Raw genomic sequence first — 11,048 nt, 5'->3', positions numbered from 1 at the left:
GCTCTTCCGATCTCTCCTCCAACTCGAACCTTCTTTCTCATTTCCTCTAATTTATACAGCAAAGTGATCGAAATTTCCTATGAGTCTCTCAGACTCAGTGCTGTGTTTTAGGGTTAATTTTATGGCGAATATGCAAATTGCGACACGGCTCGGATAACGCTAGCACTCTCTCGACGCGACGCGACGCTTTTACGCGCCTGTCGCGGTGGGCGGCTATTACGCGTTATGAGGACGTAATTACTTTTTCTGCGATTGCGGAACGGATAATTAATTGTTTCGAGCGTAATTGTTTCTCGGGCCGGGAGAAGACCCTCCTCGTAAGCCGAGTCGGCTCGTCAAAGTTTACGCTTCTAAATTAAACTTGATCGGCAGCGCCGGCCTCGACGGCAGGTCCTGCGTGATGAGGGCGCTCTGCGAGGCGGGTCAGCGAGAACCTGCCCATGTAGGCGCGGGAACCTTCGTTCAGGAGCTCCTCCATGCAATTTTCACGTAAGTGAACATCTCTTTTTTTTATATACAATAACATTTATACCAATTTACATTTTAATTAAACAAATGTTAACAATTTTTGATAAAAAATAAATTTTGAAAAAAAATGACGCTTTGCACGCGGTGCGTATTAAACTCCATACATTGTTCAATAACATTTATACCAAATTACATTTTAATTAAACAAATTTTAACAATTTTCAATAAAATGACGTTTTAATCGGCCATATTGAATCGGCCATTTTTTAATAAAATCATGATTTCTTACAAAATAGTCACATAATTCATCTTTAAGATGAGCCCAGAAAGAAGTCTATATCTTTATTTTCTTGGAAGATATGAATTTTTAAACATTGGGGAAAAGAGGCTTCAATCGTCGGTAACACGCCAATTTTAAGATAGGAATATAAAATCGAAAGCATTCGTATAAATTCGTTCCTTTATCTGGAAGCTCCCGCCCTCAGATTTTATAATTTTATAGCCAGTCGCTATCTTTAACTGTTAAACAAGGAAGCTCAATTGATCGGAAAACGAGACTTTGGAAATATATAAATATTAAATCCAATTCAGAGGGGGAATTCCGTCACTCGGGCGATTCGTGTGTTCGCAGATTGCCGAGGGACGGTGCCAGATTCGAGCGGACGGAGGACCGCGCTTACGATCGCGCATACGAGACGGGCGGCGACTGCGAACGGCTGTACCCCACGTGCCGGCACTCCATTTACGACGTGGACTTTTGAAGAGGCTGCGGCAGAAGAGCCGCGACACAGACTCTCTCTTTTTCTTTTTTCTCTCTCTCTCTTTCTTTCTTTCTTTCTCACCGCGTCATCCGGAAAGCCGCGTCGTCGCGGCGAAACTGCGGAGCGCAAATCTGACGGGAAACTTTGCCTCGGCGAAGTTTTTCCTGGCACTGGGCCCGTTCCGCGGCGATTTTTCTGCCTGACGTTTCGGTGTCGGCTTCGCGCCGAATCATATTGCGGCGCATCGGACTGACGACTGATACCTAAAACGGCCAGCCTGTTGTGCGTTGTTGATTACGTATCGTTTATTATACGTTTCAAATGCAATTTTATCGTTTATTGAAAGCGAATAGACTAGATGAGAGATCAAATTTCGCGCAACGTGTCAATTGTACAAAATTTGAGCTCGTGTACGTATGTCGCGCTTTAAAAAGAATTATTTGTTGTAAAATACCTTTAGCTTAACGTATTAATTAAGTTAATTTGTCAACCTAATTATACGTACATTTGCCGTTGTATGAGTATAAGTAACATGTATGACAATAATAATAATAATGACGATAGCTTTGTTACGTGCACGTAAAATTTTGTGATACGTCAGATGATTACAAAAAATAATGTATACGTACATATGGAAGCCAATATGAAATATATAGGTATAATTTGATAATCCATTTTCCGAATTCCACTCCACATTCTAATAATATCTTCACGCGACTATATTGCACTCGATTAATCGAGTGCGCGAGTGTGTCGCGCACTTATACGTGCGGATTTCAACAACAATATACATTTTTTCGCCGGCCGATACGCAGCCACGTTGAAGGGCCACAACGTACCGTTGAGGAGGGACGACAAACGATTATTTAACATCAACGACGATTCCCGGGATTAAATTCAGAAAGTTTCGCGCGAGGCTCCCGACCCATGAATATTCTATATCGGTCATTACATTACTTCCGCAACGTGTAATTCATTTCGGCGCGGTTTCGAATAATTTCACGACGTTTTGCATTAATAAAACCGTCGCCGGGCTCTCGTCGATTTATGGTTCATTTCTGTAGAGTGCTCCGACGGTTGATTCTTCTCTCTCTCTCTCCCTCTTTTCAGCTCTCTTTCTTTTTTCGAACGGAAATAAAATATGCCAAATATATTTTCGTGTTGTAACGAACGTCTAATCGATATGCGATTCGCGGCGAACGTTTTGAATCCCTCATATATATATATATACCATATATATATATATATATATATATATACATATACACGAGCACCGCACGTTGTTCTTCCTCCTCGCACGTATATAGGTACCATCCGTCGGCGTTTGTCACGCCGCGTATACACGCGCTGGAAACTAGTCGCAAATGTAAGCACGTAATTGTATTTACTTGATGAAATTCCGCCCCGCGTAACTGCAACAAGCTTGTTTATTAACGATGTTTAACAAGGCAGCCCGGCGGCCACTTGACGTAATACTTTAGCCAACAGCCGGAAAATCCTGAGATAATGACTCCGTCGCCGGTTTGTAAAACCGGCGCGCGGCAGCGCCGCGTTTAAAGGATATTGTCGTCGTCGTGAAGATTGTAAAGCGGGGGATGTTTTCAGGGTGAAAGTTTTGCCCGCTCCCCTCCCTCCCTCCCTCCCACCCCGGTAAACCCTCGACCGCGGCGAAGGTATCCTTAACAACGTTTTTTACGTATATTTACATTCACGCGCGCGCATTTCGCTTTTGTTGTGCGCTCCGTATATGATTAATTTCGCGAAATATCATGATATATTCGGCCCAAATGAGATTGCTGGCACGCATCTGATTCGATAATGCGCCTCGCGGCTCGCGCGCGCGCGCTCGATTTAGCAGTTATTTTAGCCCGGGAATTTATCCCGAAGATAATTAAATTATTGCGGGTAAACGTTTGTCGCGCGGGATATCTGGGGGAAAAAAAGGAAAGCGCATACGCGAAGTGCAGTTAGTAATTGCGTATGTACGTATTATCTGCGGAATGTCGGATATTTTTTTTGTTACGCGAGTAAATTGAAGAAAACTCCTCCGGCGCGTTATTGGGCTTCCGCCGAGGTGAAAACGTCCTCGTTTAGGAGATATATTATATATACATATATATATATATATATATATATATATATATATATATATATTGTGTTCGGCTGACAGTAATTCGAATCGGGTTAATCAGCTTACGGCTTAATTCGATGTAACCGATAACCAATTAAAATGTTAATTTGATAATTATTCTTGCAATTTGCTTCATACCACTAATTACATTGTCGTACATCGCGCGGATAATAATATTCAGGTAATTGCGATTTCAGGTAACAAAGAGAGGTAGATAGTCTTGCCGGACTTGAAGGAATACAATGAAAAGGAGGGGAGAGCGAAGGGTTGAAGGATTACGGATAAACGTAATAGGGTGCATTTGTGTATTTTACGGACTTAGAGAGGGCATTTTCAGACCAGATGTTTCATATTCTCAATTTTATCATCCAATCGCTTTGAATTAATTTACGAGATAACGCGTTTTTGCGCGGAACGCTCAAGTTTTCTTAAACTTCCCCATTTTCTCCGCGGCAGGGAGGGAGGGAGGAAATGAAGAACACAGAGTGAAATTATTCTCCATTTACTCATCGTTAGAGCAGGTAATGGAGTACCGTTGCTCTTCGAACGCCGCAGACGGATGTCTGCAGTTCGTTAGCGTTTGTTCTCGCGAGAACAACGGTCACGCAACTCGAACTCCGTTCTCTATCATTAAGGATTAACATCTTTAGCTCCGCTCGGTGGAACGCGAAATTTTCCGTACCGCGATGCTGATTAATCAGCTGCGCCATCTCATTCTGCTCGGCGTACTCGCGCCGCGCTACGGCGGTTCGAGGTTTCCGAACGGCTCGCTCGTAAGATCCGGGAGAGACGTTGGAATCAAGTATCTGGTGTTCCCCGAAGGCAGCAACGTACAAGTAAGATAAAACTTTTCACTTCTACACGTGTATCCCGATTGTTGCGGTAACGGCTCTCCGCTCGCGGAGAAATAACGGCGATTACTGTCCTCCCTCGCGTCGAGCTTTCGCGTTCGCGAATTTGCGATGCATGAACTTGGAAAATATAAGGGAAGTGTAAACGCACCTGTTACGCTCGCTTTCGTGTTCGTTTGGGGGGGATGAGGGGGGGGGAGAAGGTGAGATCCGTTATTAAAGTGAAATCGTAATCTTCGTGGGCGCTCTCTCTCTCTCTCTCTCTCTCTCTCTCTCTCTCGTGTTTTTACGCGAAACGTGGCCCGGACAGGGTCGATACGAAGCCCGGCGGAAGTTTCGTCCCCCGCGCGAAGTTGTATATTATGGCAACATAAACTCGCGATACAGTTTAGCTTAGGAAGTTTCATATGCTAAATGAAACGGAACTCCCTTTATGCGTAACGTTTAAAAAGACGCTCTAATAAGCGGAGCTGCACAACATGGAGTAATAACGAACTTCGTGAAAGGGAAGGATATCGATCCGTAATATATATATACATGTATATGTAAAATTCGTTTTAAATTAATATGTAAAACGCGTTGCCGCAAATAAAACGCCGAAATAAAACACGCGCGCATCGAATTGCACATAATAAAATAATTTGATTCGTGCAAATTAATTTTAATATATATAAAAGTTAATTTGCAGAAGTTAATTAATCAGTAATTAATAATAACATCTCTCTCTCTCTCTCTCTCTCTCTTTTTCTTTTTCCCTCTCTCTCCTGCTCTTTTGAGAGCTAAAAGCAAATTATAATTACTTATTTGCAATTTAACAGAATTTAATTTGGCGTTAAACTTCCTTCTCCACACCTGTCCACTATTATTACACAGCTCGTCTACTGTCTAACCATGGCCACGCATTCGAAGCCCCAAGGAATGTTTACCATTGGTGTTACCGCCGGGCTGGCGTGGGAACTACCCTACAGAAATACCGTGCTGTACGGGAAGCCAGCCGAGGTTTATCATCGTCGGAGCAGAAGAGAGCTGTACCGTAAAGTGGAGCTGATGCTAAGAACGTGAGTGAGAAAGACAAGGGACAAAGACAAGGAAGCGCCTGCAGAGAGAACCGCCGTTTCCTCCTCTCATATTCCGTATAGAACTTCACGCAAAAAAAAAGGATTAGCTAATGTAGCTAAAATATAGCTATGACAGCTAAGATATGTCCTTAAAATAGAGACAGCTAATGTCGTTGCTGCCGAAGCTTAATTTATTAGTTATTAAAATGTAGGTGTTACAGCAAAAAATATTTGCTGCTAAAATCAAATGATATTTAGCTGATAGATCTACTATACTATTTTATTTTCGTAATAGAGATTATAATAACATTTGCAGTATATATAGCTCATATACTGCAAAATATAAATGCTAAATGCGCTGCAGATATGCATATATGGCAGTGCCACATTGCAGAAACAATTACAAATCAAATTTTTGCGCGTACACGGAAAGAACGATTGTGTTGAAAGATCTAAAAATTTTACTGAAAACAGATCTGAAAATAAATTTTTGTTGAATCATCAAAATAATTTGTTGGAATGTTAGAACTGATAAGCATTGCTATAAAACGTTTTGCTTTTACACAAAATTATTTTGATTATTGAACAAAAATTATTTTCAGATCTGGATTCAGCAAAATTGTTCTTTCCGTGTAGCTATGAACTTAGCTATGCGTGCTAAATGTGTACATGATAAGACATTTAAGTTCGCATGCCATCTTTTTAGCTGCCTGTTCTAACATATATGTACACCCACGGTCATCGATTCTGTCCCTCGGAAATTTTCACAAACTCTGAAGTGATCACTTTTCTACATTAATGCTCATAATCCATGCACGATTAACGAAACGAAATCGTGCATGGACTATAAGCATTAATGTAGAAAAGTGATCACTTCAGAGTTTGTGAAAATTTCCGAGGGACAGAATCGATGACCGTGGGTGTACTTTTAATTTTAGTTGATAAATTTTTTTACCACAACAATGATTGTTTTTTGTTTGTAATAGCCAGAACTTAGCAATGACACTAAGGCGGTAGCTCTTATGGCTAAATTTGATTCAGCTATTGAAATTTAACTGCTATTACCAAGTTATTTGTTTGCGTGTTGGTAAAAAATTAGTGACAAACGCGTTGTCTGTATACAAAAAAAAACAATGACATGAATTATTCTAATAATGCGGAAACTGATGACGTGGAAACTGCAGGTCTTCGGCGCACGGCGAGAAAAAAATATGAATCGCCATTGCAACGATTACGACATGCTCCGCCGTATACGAGAGAAAAATCGAATATTTCATCATTTTATTTCACGTCCGAGTCTATTTCATTCTCCTCTACTGATCAGATTTATCCTCCTCCTTCTCTTCCTCGAGTGGAAGGTCCTGATGGAAAAATGGTAATTCTATTGAACGCGAACGAAGGGCGAGGGACTTATCGTGAGATTTTTGTTTCATCGACTTGTCGGGCAAGTCCGCTGCCTCCCCGGGGTTTCACGAAGAAAAATAGACCCGAGCCGTTATTGGAAAGCTTCTCATCTGCGTCGCGAAAAATGCTTCTGCGTTTTCCCGAAAGCGAAACGCCTCCTCTCGTTTCGAGAGAGAGAGAGAGAGCGCGTGGAGTTCGATTCGCGGAGGAAAAATCACAACGCGCCGGAAGTTTAAAATTCGAGCAGTCATCCGGTGACTGCGTAATCGACGTCTCTCGCGCGCGAAGAGAATCTAAAAATGAATCGTCGTAATGCTCCACGTGCAGCGCGCGCGCGTGACTGTAATAAACGTTACACTTGATAAATCCAAATTTACCCCGGCGAGAGACACGCGGGACGAATGTATTTCACGGCCGATGAAGCGGGCAGGGAAACGCTCTTAAGCGCGGGTTCCTCGAGCGGCCGAGAGCGACGGATTAAGCGTGCGGGTCGGAAAATTGTCCCGCAGGAAACGACGATGATTCCACGGGTATGACCGACGACGGCGCGTATTTAATGCCATGTAAAACCGCGTCGCGCTGGGAGTGCGGCGCGTTTCAACCGCCGCGCGGACACGGTTCGAGCGCTCACGGGCTCGAACCACATTAAGCGCGCGGATTAAGAGGCTTCTCGAAATGATCGCGACTGCCCCGACTGTTGCACGAGCAATGCACCAGCCGGTTATCCCGCGCGTGGTGGAAACGAGAATCGAAAACGGCCGACGGGAATCGGCGAGAGCAGCGGCCGAAAAGGGTTCTTTTCCTCCCTTCGCTCGCTTTCTGCTCCTTTTTCAATGCGGAATTACGTCTCTCGACGTGTAAAAAAAAAGTTAATTGAATCGTTCTTGTACGTACATCGCGAAGCGTTACAAATCCGTGGACGCGAGCTGCGATCGATCGATCGATCGAGTCGGGGTGATCGCGAAAGAACACGATCGTCGGCGGACGCACTCGATTTATTGGAACGCTTAGTGGAAACAATTTGTCTCCTCCTCCCCCGCCGCGGGGGGCACCCGCGGGAGTTGTTAGGAGCAATTATATTCGCACCGCGATTGAACCGGCCGACAATTCCATTCCAAATTGATAACATGTATCTCGATGTCATTTCTGACTTAATCGGATTTTCGACACGTCCGCGCTCGCGCCGGCCATTGCGCGAGCGATCTCCACCGATACCGCGCTTTGCCGCGTACAAATATAAATTCAGTTGTTACGGCGACCGTGACTAATACCGTGATATACGAGTGTAAACGTTGCCAGGCCCGTCCCGAAATCGGTCGAAAAACCGATTCTGCGGAATCATTTTCGCGTCCGTCGCGACACGAGAGAAGAAAATCAGGGGAGAATCTTGCGCGCGCCGTCGCGCCTTTAGTATCGGTCCACAATGAGGATTTTAAGCCCTATAAGCAGTAAGATATAGATCAATCGCAGTCGAATATGAGGAAAATAATCGATTGTAGTTGGTCAATATCTTACACCCCAAAAAAAATATTCTAGTTATAAAGTGAAATTTCCTCTAATCCCATATTTTAAGTGAAAACTTTTACAGAAAGAAACTTTTTAAGAAAGTACTTTTACTTTTATTCTTGTTCCAATAAAGTGAACTGTTCATCTAAAATCTGATATTATTTTTCGGTTTTCCTCTTGTATTAAGAGGAATGTTTTTTTCAAGCGGAATGCCTTCTTACATGCGATATGAGTAACACGAAAATGTATATCGCTGCGTTTTGCCGTGACAATTGATTGAAGTGTTGCGCTGCATTTGCAAAAACAGACGCAGTAAGACTGCGTTCCGTTATTCATCGTACATACTGAAAAACTACAGTACAAATAATGTGCATTATAAATATAGATTTACAGTACAAGATTTGTATTGTAAATGCAAGACGAAATTATTCTAACTATTAGAATATTGTGCACAGAATATTTTCCTCTTAATTTCAGAGGATTCCTCTTGAGGCCATATACAAGAATAAAATCCTTTAAGATTTAGCGGATTCCACTAATATTAAAATTATTTTTTTTTTGGGTGTACGGTATAAGGCTTAAAATCTTTATTATGGACCGACACCTATATCTGTACAACGTTAACGGAAGGATATGGATTCGCGATTGTTGTCTGATGCTCGTCTCGAAAAAAAATTGCGCGGCGTTACTCGCGCGGAGGCGTTCGTGCCATCGCGACGCTTTATTCAGCTTTATTTCGCATCGCGCTACATCGCTCCGATGGGTCGGCTTCGTCTGATTCACTCCAAACTCGGTCGTTTGGCGTCACGCGGTTGTCGTGCCTGGAGCGTCTCTCAAGACATTCTCGCCGAGTAATCCACGGGAGCGCGAAGGGGACCCGTTATTTTAATTATGCGAAATCGCGGGTTCATCTGTCATTTGATAAAAGCGAAGATCGCGACGCTGACGAAAATGGCGTAGGTATGCAGATACAACAGCTGTAATAAAGGCCAAATCACGCTAGCGATTGCTGATTGGACTGCGATTGTGACTGGCGATTATTTTTCAATCAATCAGAGCAAAGCAGTCACCGATTGAGATTAGTGATTGCCGTTTAGACAATCCTCTATTTTATAATCGCAATCCGATCGGCAATCGCTAGTGTGATTTGGCCTTTAAAAAAAGAGCGTTGTCTGTCTCCTTTCTTATATCTCTGCCCTTTTTATCGCAATCCCAGCTGTTTATCTTGGTGGCTTTCCGCTCGAAACTCTGTCAAAATTATCGAACATGGTACATCTTGAATCTCAATATCTCACGTTTCATCAATTGCGTTTTCATCATCCAGCTGACCGAAGCTCGCGGCGAGATCCAATCTCGACGAACTTCAACTGTACGAAATATTAAGGAATATTAAGGAATCTAGAATCCTAGAGGATTTGTCCCATCAAACTCGGGACGTGGAGCAGCCCTTCCGGTCCGTCGATCGCGCTCGCATGCACGTATGCGCATAATCGACGAGGGAATTCCCCTCCCGACATATAAATCACATCCCACGCTTTTGCTTAACTGGATCGCGGACCGGATCGTCGGCCAGACACGTATCCCACATTCGTCCACGGATGGCGATCCTCAATCGAGACGTATTATATAATCTCTCCAGCCGACTGCATGCAGACGCGCGTATACACATTGCGGTGAAGTTTCAGTTAAGAATCGGGTCGCGGGGTTAATCCCGGGGACGGCAGAAGCGCCGGCGGTTACTCCAATTCGAATTGCGCGGAGCTACAGCCTAATTGCCGGTATTTGCTCGGCATGGGGAAACGATACGGATCGAAAGGGGTAAGCGAGGACTATAGGATGCCCTCGGTTGTTTAGCAGGTGTGCGGTGCGGGGCGAGGGGCAAGGGGCGAGGAGGGGGCTTATTGTAAACCACCCCCGGGTTTACAGTGCAGCTCGGTTTCGTGCTCGGTAATATCAACGCGGCGCGCGGGCCCCCTCCGCCTCTACCCTCCGGTATTATCGCGGACTTAATGAATGGACCGCCGACTCTTGGCGAGCTCGACAACGATAACGAGGATGATAATGATAAACGAGCCTCGCCCGCTTCGCGAATTTTCATCCCCCCTCTTCCGCCTCCCCCTCCTCCCCCTTCCCTCCCCCCCGCCGTTCTCTCGTCGCATCTCTCACCTTCTGTCTGTCACGAAGTCAGGGAAAGGACGGCAAGGCCTGCGTTCTCAAGGCGATCTGCAAAGCTGCCGGGCGTAGGCGCGAGGACGTCGGGAAGGGAAGCTTCCTCGAGGAGACCCTACACGCCATATTCACGTGAGTCGTGAATTAAATTAGATTAGGTGTATTTTCTTCTCTCTTAAATTTTTCACTTCGCTACATCATCGAAGATCGAGATTGAAATCTCGAATGTCAATATACGATATGGTGGAACGTTAGGTGCAGGAGCGACGAATTATAATGATTGCAGGCTGCCTGACGGATGGTACGACATCGATCCGATGACCGACTACGAGCGAACGTATCACTTGGGTGAGAATTGCGACGAGGTGCACGCCAAGTGTCCAGGTGTCTTCTGAATTGCCGCAATCAAGCGCGAACGTCTTGTACGCGCAGGCACGAAACGAGCAGCCATCACGAACGAAATCTCTCTCTCTCTCTCTCTCTCTCTCTCTCTCTCTCTCTCTCTCTCGCTTTCCCGCTCTCACGCTCACCCTCTCTCTAATCGAGCCTGAATGGCGGGCTCGAGATATCGCGCTAATAGCACCTAAAGCTCCTCGCTTTTCGTTAAAGTCTTTCGAGCACGATGATTCTTGCCCGCCGGCAAGAGGCTACGTTTCCGCGTGCTTTCCCATCTCTCTCTCCTCTCTCTCTCTGTCTCTCT

The 11,048-nt window shown here is 44.5% G+C and overlaps 2 protein-coding genes across 2 annotated transcripts in view; both read left to right on the top strand.

The window, feature by feature from the left end:
* Positions 1–1,880, top strand: part of LOC105453118 — a 3,939-nt gene extending 2,059 nt beyond the window's left edge. Inside the window, exons 3-4 of the mRNA XM_011694833.1 lie at positions 323–489; positions 1,100–1,880. Of these exons, the coding sequence (XP_011693135.1) occupies positions 323–489; positions 1,100–1,229 (297 nt within the window). The 3' untranslated portion in view covers positions 1,230–1,880. The remainder of the gene's footprint in view (positions 1–322; positions 490–1,099) is intronic.
* A 2,166-nt stretch (positions 1,881–4,046) lies between these two features.
* Positions 4,047–10,743, top strand: LOC105453117. The gene is made up of 4 exons (XM_011694832.1): positions 4,047–4,196; positions 5,085–5,269; positions 10,364–10,480; positions 10,635–10,743. The coding sequence occupies exons 1-4, from the start codon at positions 4,047–4,049 to the stop codon at positions 10,741–10,743; spliced, it is 561 nt and encodes a 186-aa protein (XP_011693134.1).
* Positions 10,744–11,048: the final 305 nt, after the last annotated feature.

This window comes from Wasmannia auropunctata, unplaced genomic scaffold, assembly GCF_000956235.1.
Source record: "Wasmannia auropunctata unplaced genomic scaffold, wasmannia.A_1.0 LD336004.1, whole genome shotgun sequence".
In the NCBI taxonomy this organism is placed as follows: Eukaryota; Metazoa; Arthropoda; class Insecta; order Hymenoptera; family Formicidae; genus Wasmannia; species Wasmannia auropunctata.
Note: the sequence above shows the minus strand (reverse complement) of the source record. Positions and strands in the feature narration are given on the sequence as shown.